We start from the raw sequence: 19,728 nt of genomic DNA, 5'->3' as shown, positions 1-19,728 counted from the left end.
AGCCATCATTACATTACTGTATAAACCTGTGATGTGGCTGCATTTCAGGTAGTGCACGTATTTCTGGTCCCTCTCTACCCTTTACTCCTCCATCCTTGTCTGTAAGGTTGTGGGAGAAGAGAAAGGTGCTGTCAGGAGCAGCAGTGGTGGAGTGAAGGGATGCAGCTCCTGCCATGGGAGGTCACCTCAGTGGTGCCCAAGAAGGGGACATGCACAGTACCTTTTTCAAGTTCACTGCCAGAGGCAGCTGCAGAGGCCAAAAGCACCGAGATCTAAAAGGGTTTACAAGTGAGATTCTCGAATATGTGAAGGGTAAGGTCACAAGTGATCAGATACAATTGTGTCTAAAGCAGTGATGGATAGGCAGGGATGAGAAGTGAAAGAAATATGTCACTGCTTCCTGCACCCTTTCTGTAAGCATTTCTTGTCAGCTGCTGTCAGAAGCAGACATTAGTTCAGGGGATCTTGTACCACATACAAGCTCTTTTCATGCTCTTATAAAAATGTACTAAAAATATCCATAAGAAAGCCCAGATTACCCAGTGCTTACCACTCATGGTTAAAGAAATTTCACAGGTGTCCCAAGCATCACATCCAAGTGATTTCTTAAATTGATCACAGATATTTTGTCCTAATATCTAACCTAATGTCTGCTGTATTTTGTGGGGAATACCTTGTGCTTATTATTTTTTAAAATTATGAATTGCCCTGAGTTTACTGGTTAAAATCATGTTTCAGTTATATCATTTAGAGGATGTTTTCTCCCACCTGTACAGAGAGAAAAGATTAATCAATTCCCATTACCTTTAACATAAAGTCACACTGGAAAGGTCATCTAAACCTAATATTTTCAACATATATTAATTGTGAAAAGACAATGTAAAGAGAGCGGAACATTTGCATTTACATCCAACGTGTTTTTCTTCTCTTTCACTGCCAAGCCAGAGGCAGTGTTAGGAATGTGCCACTTCATATGTATTGTCAGAAAAGAGAAAATGCTGAAGGCCAGTACATTTTAGTGCCTTTTTTTAGACAGCAGCAAAAATAGAAACTTTCAAAACCTCTGAAGAGACCCTTAGAGACTTATCAGCTAGCAAAATGTGTGTAGGAGTTAAGACTCAAACTGCTGTCAAGACTGAATTTGTACTTATGGAGAGATCACTGCTAAATATTGGTTTTCATAAGGTTAATTGTGCATCCTAGGCCCTCTTTCTTTCTTAAAATAGCAATGACAAAAGAATCAGAGAAGTATTGCTTTTTTCCAGCACTGAATGAGGAGCTCCTTGACATGAAGAAAACAATGTTTTTCTCAAGACTTCTCCATACCTTCTTCTACTTTAATATATGCAGAATAGAATTTTGAATAATTGTTTCCATTTTTGTCTCTGTTTTCCTTACAACTTGAGGAAGCAATATAATATTAAAATGAAGCAAATTGATTATCAGAAGACCTATGATTTTAATTATACTTAAATATTTATGTATATAAATACCTACCTTTAAATAACTACATATTAAAATGCAATAATTCAAATGTTTTTAAAACGCCTTTTTGCCTAGTTTTCAATTCTGTTGTAAGGCCACTAGAAAGGAAACAAGGAGGAGGGGCATAGACTGGTAAAAGAGAAAAGTTGTGAAAAGACTGGGCATTTATGGAAAATAACCTTTGGATGCAGCTGAATTTATCCTGGCTGAAAGAGAATTTCCAGTGTAATTTTTGTGTCTGTGCTGAACTTGTCCAGGCCAGGTGACCATCCTGCTCCTTGGATGCTACCCTGATGGCTTAGACCACGGTGCTTGAGAGTGCTGGAATTTTCAGATGTTTTCTGGGATGGAGAAGGGTGTTTTTCTGGTTGGATTATTCTGTAAGTCACTGCAATATCTCCCCTCAGGTTTCACGGGATCATTTCTCGGGAGCAAGCAGATGAAATACTTGCTGGTGTAGAAGGAGCATATATTCTTAGAGAAAGCCAGCGGCAACCCGGCTGCTACACCCTTGCTCTCAGGTAAATGCTGGTTTAATAGAGGTTTAAGTGTGCTTAATGGAGGGGATTATATTGGTCCCTTTTGAGTGAAGTCTGTCTCCACCATTACCTAATACACTGTGTGACACTAGAGTGCTTTTACACCCTCTTCTCAGCAGTTTGACCATCACGGTACTGCAGCAACCCAGTCTCTCTTTCAGGACCTGCCTAGGAAGTCCTTTTTCAAAAGCAGTGCCCATTTTCAGATTTTTTTTTTATTTTTTTTTTACCTAGAGTTAAGTTTTGTAAAGATGGATCTTCTCCTTCAAGACTCTATAAAAGATGTGAGTGAATACAGAATAGGAATGCATCCCAGTAGAGGACACAGCCAAGTTGTCCTTGGAGCTCAGTGTTGTGTACAAACATCAACAGCTATCTGTGATAATAACCCCAAATAAAGCTGGAAAATCGTGACATCCAGAAGCTGAAAACGGGCAGTTTTCTTCCCCAGTAGGGACTCAGGTATTTTGTAGGAATACATTGCTGCTGCTCGAAGTAGGAGTCTGCTATTTAACTGAACTAAAAATGCAGGGGGAGCCCAAGCTCCAAACTCACTGCCCCTTACAGATGCCTTTCCTGGCTCAGCTGGGTCATTCAAAACCTGCCCACTCAGGTCTTAAAGACACTGTGTATTTGCAAGAGAAACAAGAGAACAAGATATTCAGTTAGATGAAACAAACTCCTTGACAATATTTTGCAATTTTTATAACATTATTATTCCTGTGAGATATACACAAACTACAAGTCTGCATTTTTACCCTTCTGCTAGAAAGATAGAAAGAAAAATCCTTTGAGGAGTTAGCCCAAGTAGCTGTGATACAGTGCTGAAATCATGCTTAGAATTTGTATTGATGTGCAGATGGTAAAGCTGGAAAAGCTGGTGAGTCATGACAACTAAAAAGTGGTGTAAATTAAAACCAATTTGTGTCAGCTGAAAAAGAACAAACATGGTTTTTTAGGGTTTTGGAGAAGATGTCAAAATGAAGAATAAAAAATAATAAAAGATAAGAATTATGGCAAAATGCCTATTGTTTTGATGAAACAACATGTTTTCTAACTCCATCTGGATTTTTGTAGAATCAAAACTGAATTTAATTATAAATTGAGATTTTATATGAAAAATCTGGGTGAAACATAAAAGGCTTAAACCTTGTGATTTGAAGTCCCAACAAAATTTGCAGACATGCAGTTTTAATGCAATGTAAGGACCATTTAACTCAATAGTGTATCTTTGAATGCTTTAATCAATTATGGCATTCCAGCCTCAGTGTCATAAACTGAATGTGCTACTACAGCACCTGGATTATTAAAACACTTAAAAAATCCCAATAGGTTACACCTGCTGTAAGTAGGGCTAGTGTTTTCCCACATAACTTTGAATATTTAATTGGGCCCTGAATTAGGAGCTTGGTCTCCCTGGTTTCCTGACAGAGCCTGATTCCGACCCTTAGGATTTTGATTACTTGGTAGATGTCCATCTCTTCGTTTACTGTAAATATGCCCATATGTGGTTAAGCACCTGCTTTCTGCATCTCAAAAATGCTTCATGATGGAAGAGCCTTCACTGAATTCTCTCTTTCTTTCTTCTCTCCCTCTGTTATTTTCTGGTGTTTGCAGATTTGGTAATCAGACCTTAAACTACAGGTTGTTCTACGATGGGAAGCACTTTGTTGGGGAGAAGAGATTTGAATCAATCCATGATCTGGTTACAGATGGCTTGATAACATTGTACATAGAAACAAAGGCTTCTGAGTATATTTCCAAAATGACAACAAACCCCATATATGAGCACATTGGATATGCCACTTTGCTTAGAGAAAAAGTGTCCCGGAGGCTGAGCAGAACAAAAAATGAATCAAGAAAAGCAAGTGTAACGAGTGAAGAAAATACTCCAGTTGAAAAGGTAAGTATTCAGTTTAAAATTTTTGTAATTAATACCAGTCTTTCTATGAAACCTGAGAAGAAAAGGTTTTGTCAGAGGACCTGTTTCTATTTTACCGTACTTTAATAAGTATTGCTATCCCACTGCAAAGTTAATATGGCCTTGGGCCCCAACTAATATTTGACTGGAGCTTATGATAAAACCTTTCTCATAAGTACCAAATGTAAATATTTTCACCGTGTAAATTTATAGGTGTATACCATTTACCTTAGGAGCTGCATCTCAATTGGTCACAGGTTATATTTGTCCATGTAGATACTCAAGCATTTTCCACAGCAGGGTTATGAATCCGGTTCCCACTGACCCTTCACCAGAGCTCAAGTTTGTATCTTTCTGTACATGGTTCAAAGCTCCTCTTCTCTGACAAGCCTTGGTGGATGGGTCTCAAATTGGGATACTGTGTGTTTTCTTTCCTTCTCATGGATCTGAAATTCGGATGTTGCCTGTTTGCCTCCATTTCTTCTCGCTCTTCTCATTTGAAGTGGGCTTTGCTTGATCTCCTTCTCTTTTGCGCTCGTATCCCAAAACGTTGTATGGACTAGGACTTACATGATGATAAACTGAGAATTTTGTGCAGTTAGCAGCCATCTGAAGATTTAAAATTAGAAATTATTTTACATATGAGAAACAGCCTTGTAAGGAGTGACATGTGGATATTTTCATTTCCCAGGTGGTATGGCAGCAAGAGCTGTCAAACAAAACTTTGTTTTTGAGTCTGGTCCTTGAGCTGAATTGACTTACTGACATTTGTTAAGCATACTTCTGCAGAGTGACTTGATTTTAGTGTTCAGTGTGCTGGCCAGCTAGTTGGGAACTAGAGCCAGTTTTTCTTTGGAAAGCAGTGAGTGGATTTCCTGTCATACAGTCATGGAGAGTATGAAGGAGATCAGCCTTTTTATATGTATCCTCGTGTCTCTAGGGCATTTCTAGCAGGATCATCTGTTGGGTTCACATATCTGCATTGGCTGATTATTTACTGGTTTGGATTTCTCAGTAATAATAATTGCTTGAGTAACTGACCTGACACGTAAACCTATTCATCCTCTATAACAAATCAATTCCATTGACAATGGCATTTTTTAGGGAAGGCATACTGATACAGGGAAGGCCTTTGGGGAAGGGCACAACAACAAGTCCTCCATTCATGTTCTATTTCAAAATAAATCCACTGGTGATGGCAGTTTTTGGTTCAGTTGAATGGTGTTGTAATACCCAAGAGGAGTAGATGCCATTGAGACATCCAGTGCTCGTTCAGTTGATTCCTGTGATTGGACACTGGGTGATTTTGAATGCTGTGACAGGCATATAAAAGGAAATTTTTACTTTATTTGAGGCACAATTAGAAGTAGACACAGTGCACTGTGACAGATTTTTTGGTGTAGGTGTTTCTGTGTAAGTAAGGGAAGGGTCCAGAGGGTGGTCTGGAACTGGGTCATTACTGGGATGATTGTAAATATTATTGCATGCATGTAGTGTAATAAAGCAATCAGGGAGATTGAAAACCATGCTGCATTCTCTAGGAAATCAGAAGAATTTGACCTGTACAAGGAAAAACACAGTTTCAAAATTGTGTTTAGTTTTACTTACAGTTTTTGCAGTTGAGGAGCAAGACTTCTGTTATTCTCAAAGTGCTCCCAAAGGCTTCAGAGGGGTTTGCTCTAGTACTAAATATTTCATAACAGATTATGTTTTCTGTTGTGCTTGAGGTTGGATGCCATCCTTCAGGTTGGGCAGCTTTAAGCAGGCATTGCAAAAACCCTTTTAGACCAACAGAAGGGAAACCATTGCTGAAGGGACCCCTGGCCTCTCTCCTTCACCACTACCTTTTTACTGATGTATGGTTTTGTGCAGCTACACAATAGGTGACACTGGCAAACAACTCCAGATTAAAACTGACTCAGCCAGGAGAAAAAATAAGTGAATTTTCTACCACGTCTTCTACCTTAACCACTTCATATGAATAGAAACGCAGCACAAGACCCTTTCCTGATAACAGCTCAAAAAACTATTCTATTGGCTTAATGTGAGAGGAGTACTGCATTCTTAGTTCCAAGTACCTGTGCTTAAAAATGTTTGGAGCTGATGTAATGCACTGGCAATAGTGAAAACACACCTCTGGACCTCATTAATGATTGTGTTAGGTCCTCTTTTGTATTGCTGCTGAATGAAATTTAAGTGTTTAGAGGATTATTTGTCTCTGAGGTAGTTCTAATATGAAAGGAAGATCCTTGGCCTACAAGGACTTGTGCTCATCTAGATTTCTGTATGTGCAGGCAGGAGCAGCCTGCAAGGCTGGGCTCTGTGGCTGAGCTGTCATGTAAAAATAGCTGGCTTCAGCTAAGCAACTACACTGTTGGCAACCCTCTCTGCCTTCCTCCCACAGAGGGGAAAAGCAGAAGGAGGAATAGCAGCTGTTTCTAACATATTTTACTTGCCAGGAGGAGTAGGAGCAATCACAGCTATAAGAGGAGTGGGGCTAAATAGACAAGGGGATCTGCTCAGGCTGAAGACCTGGTGTAGCAGCTGAAGCCTTGATATTGATGATTAGGACTCCCTAGGATGATCAGTAGCAGTAGTTTTCCATCATCTCATGCAAATCCGTGGGGAAAAAAAAGGATCACATCAACTAAAATATTAGCAACTAAAAAAAAAAGCTCACAAAAGTCTGTATGATGAAGCCTACCATGGCTGCTTTTGATTCAAATGCTCCTGGGGGAAGTCATGAGAGGTTTGGTAGTGGAGACTCATTGGTCATCTTCCATTTTCTTACTCACAGTAGCCTCAGATAAAGTATGGACTGGGCTTTGGGATAAACTGGTGGATTATCAAGCCATTGTCAGTAGTAACAAATGGAGATAAAACAGGATAAAAAGAATTTCATGTTTGTTTTTATATAAACTTTAGAAGTCCTCTAAAATAGAAGAAAGTGGTAGTTCAGTGAGAGTTCCATCAGACGTTTTGCTTGAGGCTGATATGTCTTGTACAGCATTTTAAACAAAGGCCATGATTTGCCCACAAATCACAACCTTCACCCACTTCAGTAACTCCAGTAAGTTTCAGAACCCTAGAAATAAGATAACGAATATTCAGTATTTCTGCAAAGTAAATTTTTTGCTGATTGTGTGAAAAATCATTCATGGTTTTTTTCCTCTGGCCAGCTGAACAGAAAAAATATTAAAAAATAAGATTATTGAGCTGTTTTATTTGAAAATGCTGCCTAGAGTGTTTTGAATGATCCAGAAATGATGGGGAGAAGCCATACATGCAGGACAGAAACTTCCATTATTTCTCAAGAGGAGGATGAGAATTCAGTGCTCCAAGGTTAAGCACCAGTACTCTTCTAAGAAATTAGGCTCTTTACAAGCGTGATTTTGTTTCATACTGAAACGAATTCCAGAGTGTGAAAGTGCTGCTGAAGGCATTCATCTCCTCCGTGGGTTTGTTAACACCGTCCAGGGAGTCTGTCTGTTCTGTCACCTCCCAGGATGACAGCAGGGGTTATTCAGTGTCACTCCAGTGCCACCACTTCCGTGGGGTGGGTCGGCAGAGGGGGGCCACCAACACACAGGCTGGCAGGAGAAGCCAGCACTCAGATGAGATGCCTTGGTACTGCCTGGAGTACTTGTCTGTTCCCATAATGATAATTTCTTTGAGGTTGTAATTAGTGGAGTCATGCCCATTCCAGAAGAGGATGTGATAATTGGGCTGGATTAAGCTGTTGTTGTTCGTGCTTTTTTTTATCCATTTTTTATATCAGGCCTAAGAAAACATTTATGTTCTAAGATACTTAATGCTGGTGTTTCATCCAAAAGTTATTCCTGTCTGATTTTGAAGAGGTGCTTGATTTGTAGACACAAATTCCAAATTTTAGCCTGAATAGTGTAACAGATCTTTAATCTGAAAAGAACTGCAATGATTTTTAGGAATGAAGTGTTGTGGGGGAACAGCATGCTGCAGATTCTTTCTTAGCAGGGTAGGCAGTTGTCGTTTTAACAGGATCCAGGTTCAACAAGGATTTTGGATAGAGTATTTTATGCCAGGAAATTTTGATGATCACATGTTGTCTGTTTAGAGTTGTGATTTAAGCTTGGGAAACTTGTGATCACCTGCTTGATGTTTGCTCTGCTTATGGAATGCTGTACTTGGGGCAAATGAACACATACCGGAGAATGTAGGGCAGATAAGTACCTGGTACTGGTGCAGCCTGTAATTAATTACCAGTAGTTCAAGTTAATGGTGAATGTAGGAGAAGTGTAACCTGCTGTAAGCAATTAATCTTCACATATAGGAGTGAAAAAAATTGCAGTAATCTGTCAGTAAAATACGTAGTTCTGAAACATTTATTGCTATTGCATTTTCCTGCAAATGCTGCCCTTACTGAGTCAGCAGTCTTTGTGCCACAGACAGAAAATAGGGAGAAAATAATACCCCTTTCTAATCCTACCTCAGCAAGTGTAATTTGGAAAGTATATTTGAAGAGTTGAAACGTGGGAAGTAAATACAAGCTGTAGTTTCATGAATGCTCTGATAAGGTAAAAGCTGTCCCAGTTGCTGATGGACGAGCAACTGGGACAGCTTACTGGTTCCCTGCTCTTGCAGTTCCAATCCCATTCCTGTGACCTGCCCTGTGCACTACTGCAACCACCCCATGCCTGGGTGAGACCTGGATGCTGTGACATGCTGCCCTGTGTCAGACAAAGGCTGTGCCCCACAACTTATTTCTTTGCTGTGCTGGTCTGATGGGAAGAGCAGGCTGGAGTTAAAGAAAACCCTTGGCAGCATTCGAGCTTAAAGTGTTTGCAAAAAGAATGATCTTAATCTATCTGAAAGAGGACAAACTGTTGTAAGCACAGTAAAGATTGAGGAAGGCTTTTTCCAGTGCCAGGTCTCTGCTTACTTGGGTCCTGGCAAAGCTCCCATCAACTTCTCTCCTGGTTGGATCTGGCTCAGTCGGTTCAAACATACCGGTTGTACATGAAATATGAGTTTGCTTGCAGCCTGGGCTGCAGTGCTTGTTCTCTCTCTGGCTCCAAGTACATGCCAGAAGCAGCATGAGGCATTTAGCAGTGATGGTCTGTACAGAGCAGGGCAGAGTTTGAGCTAAACCAAGAGTGAGCTGTTCGCACTGAACAGCAGGACAGTGCAGAAAACTCTGTGTTGCTGTTTGACATGGCAAGCTCTCTGTATCTGTTTTGGTGGAACTCATCACTAGACATTGAAGTGCAAATGACAGAGCCCACAGTTAATATTGCAGCTAGAACTAAAGAGCTGAAATGATTAGCATACTATGAAGTCTGGGAAGCTGTAGATTTCCGTGGCAGAAAATACCACAGAAGTAATAGACAGATAAGAAAACTATTCCTATTAAGGCAAAGGTGACAGAAAAGGAAGAATAACTTTGCTAGAAGTTGATATTACTGTCCTCATTAGTCATGCTGCTCACACACAGTTTCCCATAGAAGAAAATGCAAGACTTCCCGGAAGGACTATTTTCTAACATCCCTTAACTGGAGATGTAATCTGGTTATGGAACTAAATTTTTAAGGGCAATGCTGTTTTTCTTACATCAAAATTGTACAAGAGGCAGTCAATTTTAAGACAACCTATGATTTGGTTCAATTTTTGTAGGTATTTGACACTTTTCAATTGTTATTCACACCACGTCCCTTTCTCAAGGTTTTTTAGCCTCATCTTACAACTCCATTTTTGTCTCTTTATTGAATTTTCTACAGGTACTGCTATTAGCCAACAATAAAGAAATCTTTTCAGTCTTTCATTTATTCATTATTCTTCCCATTCTGCAGCTCCTCTAAACCTCTAATGATCCTATTACAGGTTTCTAGACAGTGTTTAATTCTCTGCTGGGATGTCTATCCAGATGTTGAGCATTTCCTTCCACAGGAGGGCTGCAGGGTACTGTGCTGCCCCAGCAGCAGATCCTGGGGTTAAGAAGGTAGTGAGCAGAGGCATCTGTTCCTGCAGGCTCTGGGCTGGAAAGGCACTGATAATTTGATGTGGTGTATTTTACATTGCCTTCAGCTCCTTTATTTTTGCAGCGTGCTTGGTGAGAAAAAAAATTAAAATGCTCAGTTCTACATGGATGTTAACAGCCCACCATTGTCTTTTATTAGTGGTTACAGTCACACTCCTGTATGCATGGCCACAGAATTCACAAGGGACTTCTCCCTGGCAGAACTGATTTTTCCCAGAAGATGCTCAGACACCACACTGATAAAAAGCAACATAAATCCTGTGCACAAAGGTGGCCTTTATCTGCAGGCTTAAGTAATACATGCAGTGATAAAAGGTGTGTGGCATTTTTGCTGCTAGGAGCAACAAACTAATACATCAAAATGACTTTGGGAGTAATGAATTCCTTTCATCAGTCACTCAGGCTTGTCCTGCAAGAGCAGCATTCTACACACAGGTTACCACACGTACGTACTTAATTGTAGCGTGCCTTGACATGAGTACTTAACTACACTACACAGCTGACTCTCTTTAAATAACTGTTAGCAATTCAGGAGTGATTCCATCCAGAATACTCTTTGGTATTATAGCACAGCAAGGAGGAGTTTATATCAATACAGGAGGTCTACCAGCATGCATATTTTAATAATTTTTTATTTCAAATGACAAACAGCATCATACCAAAAATATATTCAGCTGATAATTTTCTTTTGCCCTTCAGTGTTGGCATTCTTTTGTATTTTCCAGCTGTGTGTCTGCAGCTTTTTGTTTATTTAGTACATCATAAATATAAAATAGACACTATATAAGAAATAAAAATAAGAAAACTACCAAAGTAAAATTGAGGGAAATGTCTGTTTCAATTCTTTCCCTCTGGCTGTCTATATTTAGGAAAATGGACAGTGCTTTGTAGTTGACTTTGGCACTCCTAACTATTTAGCCTGATTAAAGAAGGATTTCTGAAAGGAATAATTCTTATCAATTATAACAGTACTGTAAATTGAGGAAATTGAGAGACAGAGAGGTTCCATAGCAAAGTATTTGCTTACATTGCTTCTCTGAACTGTCAACATCTCTCCAGGTTCTTGGTTTATATTATTACTGTCAGCTTAGAATTCATGACTTTTGCCTCGAGCAAAATAAGAGATATGATTATGCCTGAAGAGAACTTGTAAGTTGGAGACAATTCTGATTTACACAAATAAAATAATGCAATGGGTATAATCCGATCCATATGCTGCTGAATTAAGGGGAAGACCCCCAAGGATTTCACTGAGTCTTGGAGCAGGTCAGGGCATTGCTAAGCATATGGAGCAAAGGTAAATATCCAGTTTGATACCATCATGGTGTTTTCCAATCCAGTGTTTTAGAAAGACACCCAAATGGAAACAATGTGAACGTCACAACTAGGTGGAAGTTTTCTCAGATAAGAATTTCAGTTTAGTACTAAAAATTATTCAATATATCAGAAGTGCTTATAGTACTCCTAAGGCAAACGCCACTTGTCTCTTCAAGTACAGTTCTGTCTATCTGCAGGTAGGCTCTATCAAATTCATAAATCAATCCTTTTCTCTTGGGTATGTTCCTCTTATGATCTTATTAATAATTCTACTAAAGCTAAATGTTTGTTGCATAAAAACCATGCTTAGTTTGATGTGCTAAAAATAAAAGCTTACATGAGGATATATTATCTTGGCTTTTATACTCTTTACACAGTTTGATAGCATTCAATTAATATAAACAAACTTCTGCAGGGATTGGGATGGAGCCTTCAGCATAAACATTTGTCTAGCCACTGGAAAATGAAAAGGCATTTTTTAAATAAAAATCTATACTTAATTATATTGTAGGAATAAGCACTAAAATTTTACAAGCACCTTTAAACTGGCATGTTTTGATATTGGAAGACAAGTGTTCAACTTCTTAAATATAAGAAAGAGATTAATTTCTGGTAGTGGAGGACTCAGAATTAGTGTTAAAAAGAGAGTATTTAAGTTGTGAGTAGTAATTTTCCTTTATATTTTGATTAGAAAATAAGTATTTTAAGTGATGTGTGTGTCTAGGTCATACATTGGCTTGGCTAATTATGAGGAAAAAAATAACCTGTCCTCTGTGTTCATGCTGAATATGACAAGAAATGATAGCACTGAAATACAGTGATAAGCATTGCAGGTTAGCTATTAAGGGAGAAAAGAAAGAATAATGAAATGCTGGGCTAGAGTGCCTGAGGGGGTGACAAAATCTCCTTCATCAGAAGGCATAGAAACATATTAGAAAACATCTGGCAGAAATGGCACAGATAGCATGGGTACCTGAGGCAGGCAGGAGAAAAACATCTCACAGTACCTTCTAGTCCTATTTCTCTGTGGTTTTCTGTGTCTGAAAATATATTATCTAGGCTCTGATTCATCTTGGCTAGATGAAGACAACGTACTAAAGTAGGACCAGTTATTTGATTCCTCCCACTGGGACAAGGGGACATTCAGCCTTCAGTTCAGAATTCCCACTGCACTAGTGAGGCACTAACTGCAGCCACAATCCTGGTGTCCAAGGCTTTTTCATCTGGTCTCTCGCCACAGAGACACAGGTTAGCAGCCTGCATCCACATCCTGCAGCTGGGATATTGGGAATCCAGGTGCAGGTATCTCCCTGGTCACCTTTAGGCTGGGTCAGCAGCAGAAAGTTGGGCACAATCTCAGTTAACAGAGCTTGATGGCTCTGCCAGGCAGGGGAAGGCAGCAGCCTGGGCAGGAGGACAGCTGGTAGTGGCCACAGTGCTGTTGACTGCTCTCAGCTGAGGTTGGACTCCAAAGTTCAGGAACCAGTTATGAAACTGCTCGTATTTGGAAAAGAGGACGCTGTGGAGTGACAAGTACAAATGGTAACAGTGGGCTCTTCCTTTTAATGCATTCCCAGCCCTGGAGATCAGTGGGACTGCACATAGTCGTCAGCATGGTTATAAAGAAGGAATGCTGCCAGTTAGACTTGATTGCCTTTTTGATAGATTTACAAAAGTACCGAGTGAAAAGAATGCAGCAGATGCAGAATAATTGGATTTTTAGTAAAGTAGTACAATCTCTCATGAAACTGCACTCTTGACATTAATTCAAATTTGGTTGGCTCACAAACATGGTTACAAGGACCGAAAATAGGTAGAGGAATTTCAAGCAAAGAATAGAGATAAACAGCAACTTGATGAGCTGGGGGAAAGTGGCTGATGAAGTACTGCAGGAACAGGAGTTTGATTTAAGATTTTTATTGATCTGGAAAAAGTGCAAACAAGATATTACCAAAAACTCAGGACAGTTTGAACTATGATGTCACTCAGTACAGGAATTTAATCCCTAGGATCATAATGAGCATCCATGACAGAAGCATCGAGAGAACCTCATTAGGATTTTAAGAGGAGAATTTGGTGGTTTTTAAGTGCATAGAAAGGAGCCAAGCCACATAGAGGCAGTAGCTCTTCTTTGGGGAGGGTTGTTTGCATTTAAGCCAGGTGTGTAACTATTGAGCAGGAGATAGAGGTGACAAAGGAGGAGATTGCCATGTCTTCAAGAGAAATTGTCTTCTGCTTTTGAAGATGTTACATTTTGAAAGCATCTTTCCCTGATTTTCTGCTGGTTCCATCTATCGAACCAGCTCCTATAGCTTTGGTGACTCATCACTTTTGGCAAGCTGTAAGGTAGAAATAGTGCTTCACTTTCCCAGGTGGATAATTGTGCCCAGTACCTTCAGGCAGGGAGATGCAGGAAGCCTGTCTGTGCCAGGTGCCATTTGGCAGGTGGTACAAGGCAGCTTTTCTGAGAAGTCTGTTGGGCTTCTCTGGGACCTTGACAGCAGAGATGACCCTCTGAGGTCCCTTTTCAGTGCCTTCTGCATCGCTCAAGGCAGTCTGAGCTGTGGGCTCCTCAAAAAAGGACGGGCTAGGAGTGTAGCTTGGCAGAGTTTATCAGGAGCAAAACAGAAGTTGAGACAGGGTTTTTTTGTGGGGGAGGGAGGGGGCAAATCTGGAGAAAGCATTTCCAGATAAATCTGCCTAGGCTCTCTACAACCTAGACTTGCAGGGAGCAGCTTGGGAGGAATCAATCAAGATGATTTATGAATGAAATTGTCACAATTAAACACTAGGTGGCATGTTTACTTAAGAGTTTCTGGGGACTGACTTAGGGTATCTTGCACTGCTGACACCCATTTGTGCTTGTGCAATGAGTGGTTTCATGGGAACATGACCACCCAATGCCTTTTTTGACAACAAGCATTCATCATGTTCATAAAAAATGTGGCACAACAACACCATTGCTTACTTCAGCCTTAGAGTTAGTCTTTAGCTTCTCCAATTCACTTTTGTTTTAAAACAGATAGTGAAATGCAGTGCTGTAAGGAATAGGTGTGTACATGGAGATGGCCCTACAGAGGGGTCTAGTCTCAGAGGACTTATGTAAATAGTGGCAGGGGTTAATATGCAAAGACATCATATGATTTACTTGTTTTACTTATCTGAAAAGCTAATGTGGGAATATATAATGCATTTAAAAATTCAAATGAAGCACACATTTTATGTGAACGAAAAGCACAACTTTTGATTTCAGAGCTGGAATTTTAAAGTAATGGCATCCAATTATTAGGGCTAAATACTTACTGGCAGAAAATACGTTTTTATTCTGCATGTCTGTGTGACACGTTTTACATCAGCCAGGCTGCAGTTTTAATGTATGCTGTTGCTTCTGTATTGGTGAAAGAATAAATGCAGCTGTCTTCTGTTGTGTGAAAAAAACCCTTTTCACACAGTTCATCCTTGAGAAAAGCCAGGACCACAGTCATCACCAGGGCAGAGCACTTAGCCTGTACCAGAAAAATACTGTTCAGTATTTCTGCTGAAAGTGGACAAATAGATCCTTTGGACTAACTGCAGATACTGTGAAGATGAACTTTGTTCATGCAGGAGATACCCATATTGCTGATTGCAAGGTTTTTGCAGCTCCCCATGCAAGGGAGCTGTAGGTGCCCCACCAGCCAAAATTCTGGGATGAATCCTATTGTGTCTCAGTCTACTCTGCCATAACTCATGTATGGGCCTGAGTTGACAGAGCTGTAGAGTGTGAGCTCACACAAACAAGGTTGGCCATATAAAAAGGGAGCTGAATATGTAGAGGTGTGCTCATTATGCCAGTGCTGAGGAGTGTGGAAAATAGACTTTGCCATAGGAACAAGATTATGGGGATAGATCCTCCCCTTGCTTTACACTAGGTGTGCCCCAGATATGCCTGGTGTTGGATTTAGGTGATCTTTAAGTCCCCTCCAACCCAAGCCATTCTGTGATTCTGTGATTCTATGATTTTAACAGCTTGCATTAGGACATCAAAACTGCATCCAAAGCATCTGTGCTCTGGCATCAGGAGAGTCTTAGTGGTTTGTACCACAAAGATGAATTTATGCCTGTTTCCATTTCCAGTAGTCCTGGTGCCCATATTCCGTAAGGGGTTTTATGTCTGTTATTTTTGCAGGCCTCAGGATAATACTAATAGAGCAGCACATAGTTTGGACAGTGAGCAGCTGTCCTGCATGTCCATGGCTGCATCCCTGATTGCTGCCAGGCTGCATTCATAAAGCTGTGGTTTGCAACCTAAGTACATAGAGGGACACCTGGGAAACTGTTTCAAATAAATTAATTCTATTTCTTTATATATTTTAGGAAGTAGAGGAAAATATTTTTTCTTTATTTCTCTCTTGTCCTTTCTTTAATTTGATCAATCCAATCAGTGGACTTTCCTAAATCCATCTGGTCTATAATGCATTGCCGAAATTGAAGCCAAGTGAATTTGCAGACAGAGCTTAAGGCACTTCCAGAATGGCTGAAATTGAAGTATACTGCCAGAGATTGGACTAAAGAGAGTATTTTTAAGGATACTACTCACCTGATTTGGTTCCTCATAGACCTCAAAGTACTAGGAATTAAGAGAAGTCTGGATTGTGGTTTCTTTATGGGCTGGCAGAATCCCAGTTGAACAGAGTTAAGTCATCATGTGATATAACTTGCTTTTTATGAGACACCACTTTCAATGCAGGATTCATATAATTTCCACATGATACTTTGTAGGGAATTTTTCCATGTGTGGTTTTTTAATGAGCTCTCAATTCCATGTCTTGTTTCCTTCTCCACATACAAGCTGTGTATCATCCAGCTACAGACAGAATTTCATGAGAAAATACAAAACATTCTCTGATTTCCTTTGTTCTGTTTCTCATAAATTTGATGTTGCAAATATTAAAAAAAAGAAAAAGAAAAAGAAAAATGTAGCTAGGGTACCTCTAGCATTTTCTTAGTAGGGCACAGTGTATGCTCTCAAACAAAGGTGTGATACTGAAATGAGACCAAGCCTGCACAGCCACAGGCTGAGGCACATTGCTGTCCCATTAGAGCTGCCCAGGACTAGAAATGTGGACCAATGTGTGGTGATGCACATCTCCAAGGCCTTGGGGCTGTGCTGAGCCAGCCTCCTGAGCAAGCACAGCCTGAGCTGTCTGTGGAGTAATAAATATTTGTATCTTCTCAGACTCAGATGAACCCTCTTTGGTGCTAGCAGATGGAGGTGGGGGGCTTGAATCTTCTGCAAGTTGTATTTGAGGTAGAAGACTGCAAATAAAAAGACAGTAGCTGAAATGTTAATACTTTTCCAGTTTATTGCCTATTTTCCTTTTAAAACACAAGTTCAAGTACCTGAATAAGGGTAAGAATCATGACACTAATTAGAAAGAAGAGATTAAAAATTTCAGCCACCAGCAGCCTTTCTGTCTGTATGTAAATTGGCTTAACAACTGTGGAGGTTTGCACTCTACCACCACCACCTACTTTTATCTTGTCAGGTAGTGCTAAGAATAATTTAGTATTTTGAATAATTGTGTGTTTAGAGATGTGTGCAAAAATGCAGAGAAAGTCCTTGAATATTTAATATTCCAATAAACAAATTAAAAAAGAAGTTAATTCCATTTTTGATAGCACTTCCAATCTAATATAACATTATCAGAACCAATTGAGGAAAAATATATTCCTATAAATTATTTATAGTGTTTCCTTCTGTAAAAATTTTGCAGATAAATTTGTGCATAGAAAATAATTCTTGATATTCTCAGCTGGTGTTTAAAAAACACAAGTTCTGCATCATCCTCAAGGAAAAAACCAATACAGTACAATCTGGTATAACTGAGTATTTATTGCAATAGGGAAGATGTATTTTTCACAAGACTTAAAAAAAGAGCCAGGGGACTAGGGGGATGTGCGAGGAATTGTTTGTATCCCTGAAAAAGAGAAATTGGCAAATAGGAAACAGTTTCATAATAGCTCATTTGGGACTGCAGAGCATTTTGGATTAGCCATGGACCACAGGTAATACTAGTTTATCTTTGTATTATTGTTGTTCCGTTCACAACACACTGTATTCCAAGATGCTATCCATGGCCTTTTGGGGCATAATTGCATTTTTCACTTGATCTGTAATTTAGTAGCTGGAACAAGAAGACAAAAGGTTATTTGGAATCAGACCTGACAGCCAGGAGGCTGAAGTGCTGACATTAGTCTGCCTCTGATGGGTCTATGCCTCATGTTTTGTCTATGCATGTGTTCGTGATATATTTAAAAAGCAAGAAACTTAGTAAAAAGGATTCTCAGCCCACACACAGGTGCAGGCAAAATGCACAGTAATGAGCATTGAACTGTCTGTTTTATTTTCAGCAGGGAGGCTTTTTTTGCGGGGTGCTGGAGGTTTTTTTGGCTTGCTTTTTCTGAGCCTGATGAAAGTAACTGTCAGACAGAGGGTCAGAAGATGCTTTTCTCCTTCCATTATCAGTGCACAATCTGTTGAACTTGAATCCATATTACTGAGGTAGTTGTCTGCCTTGCCATTTTTGGACGTCCCAATCAGTCCATTGGTGGACCTCTGTACTGAGAACCTGTGTGTTGTCATGATTGGCTTTTGCTAACCAAATAATGGAACGTTCTTCACTATCTGCCCTTCACCTCTGTATGTAGCCATGAATTAATGTCTGTATGTCAGCAGTTGGTGTGATCCCTCCTCATGGCTTCCACTAAGACCTCATCTCCACTGCTGTTGCACAAGAGACTTTGCATGTGGACATTTTCTTCAATTCACAGAAAGGAAAGCAGGAAAGCAAAGATGCACAAACAGGGGCTTGAGGACACATCAAGAGTGATGTGTCAGTGGCTATGGTAATTAGAGATGTTTTGTAAATATGGTCTCATGATGGTTTATTTGGAGTAGTAATATTGATGCCCAAGGTATTTTGTATACTTAACAGCTGGCAGAAGTCAGTCTGTAGAGGAGGGGGTGTGGTGGGGAGGGTGTTAAGGAGGCACACGTGTGCCAGTGGAACTGTCACGAAAGGTCAGGGTTGTACCCGAGCATGTCTCCATGACAAGCCAAGACCAAGCCTACTTTGGCATTGTACTCAGGGCCAGTGAGGTGTTGCTGCCAAAGACTGTGATAAATCCCAACAGAAAAGTACAACCTCCAGCAGATTTTCTTTTAATTAACATCTCTTTATTGATCTCAGTGGAAAACACAGAAAAGACAGCTATTGTGAAGAAAATATGGAGCCATGAGAGACAGAAACAATAGCAGAAATGGCATAAAAGCCTTTGAAAAAATTGCTTGCTGTTCTCAGTCATCAGCCTTTTTCCTTGAACGTTCTTGTGTGGCACAATGCCAAAGTCAAAACATTTTGCCTTAATTACACTTTTATAGATTTCTTGATAGTTCAGACTTCTGGACCCAAAAACTGCAGAATTTTCAATACATCTCTGTGGGTAAGCATAAGACAAATACAGAAGAGATAGAGCTACAGATTTCATCAGTTTTAGTTGCCAAAGCCTGAATTTCCAAATTCCCTTGCCTTTAATAAATCTTCCCTGCGATGAGTAGACAAGCATGCAATTTGCATCAAACGTAGCAGCACAGGGATGTGGTGAGCCTTTGGCTGCAGACAGTGAGATGGGAGAAAACATTTGAATGTAGCAGCTTTTGGCTCTTAGTTCATCCCTTGGTTCAACAGGTCCCACTACCTCAGTTTTTCAACCCTGAGTAAAATTTCACATTGTGTGCTTAGGAGACACTTAGTGAATAGAATGTTCTTTTTCCAGTTAAACATTTTGCAGCTTCCACATCTATGACTTTGCTGAGACCTCATGGGTGTATCTCTGGTAATGGTGCTTTGAGCTTTACCTTCCTTAGCTTTGGGCCCTTCTGTTCAGTCTCATTACTTGCTTTTACTGGGCTTTACTTTTTGCTTCTCAAAATCAAGCTTGAGAACTTTTGGTGGTGTAATAAAGGAGTCCAGGGAACTTGTTCTGACGTATGAGACTGTCCAAACCAGAAGCTGGGGAGAGTGATTTTGAAATACAGTCTCTAAAAAAGTTGAAACCATGGATGTGGTTAGATTCCACATCTTTTGAAGGAGACACTTCAAAACAAGGAGCTATTGTTGAAGCTAAAGATGTGGTCCGTATATGTCCCACGGCAATAATCAATTTTTTCTCTATTTTATATTTTGTTTAAAGTACAACCGCTGTGCTGTCACTTCAGAAGAAATTCTGCTGCTCTGTTCAGAGGGATAGGCAACAAAACTGAACGTTGTCTTCCCATACTGCAGTCACCTCAGGCTATGCTTCAGGCTCTTCCACCAGGCAAGAGGGACAGGAGAGGCAGTGACTGGTAGCTGCACCCTCTGCACTCCTGAGCTGATGGGCAGCAGGGATACAAACCCATTGGGGCTTTA

General features: G+C 40.0%; 1 protein-coding gene across 1 annotated transcript in view; it reads left to right on the top strand.

The window, feature by feature from the left end:
- The window catches only part of CHN2 (chimerin 2), a 92,626-nt gene that overhangs the window by 23,972 nt on the left and 48,926 nt on the right, over window positions 1-19,728 (top strand). Inside the window, exons 4-5 of the mRNA XM_014307316.2 lie at window positions 1,893-2,006; window positions 3,642-3,927. Of these exons, the coding sequence (XP_014162791.1) occupies window positions 3,790-3,927 (138 nt within the window). The 5' untranslated portion in view covers window positions 1,893-2,006; window positions 3,642-3,789. The remainder of the gene's footprint in view (window positions 1-1,892; window positions 2,007-3,641; window positions 3,928-19,728) is intronic.

The sequence above is a fragment of the Geospiza fortis genome, unplaced genomic scaffold (genome assembly GCF_000277835.1).
Source record: "Geospiza fortis unplaced genomic scaffold, GeoFor_1.0 scaffold95, whole genome shotgun sequence".
NCBI lineage: Eukaryota > Metazoa > Chordata > Aves > Passeriformes > Thraupidae > Geospiza > Geospiza fortis.
This window is presented reverse-complemented; position numbering and strand designations above follow the sequence as displayed.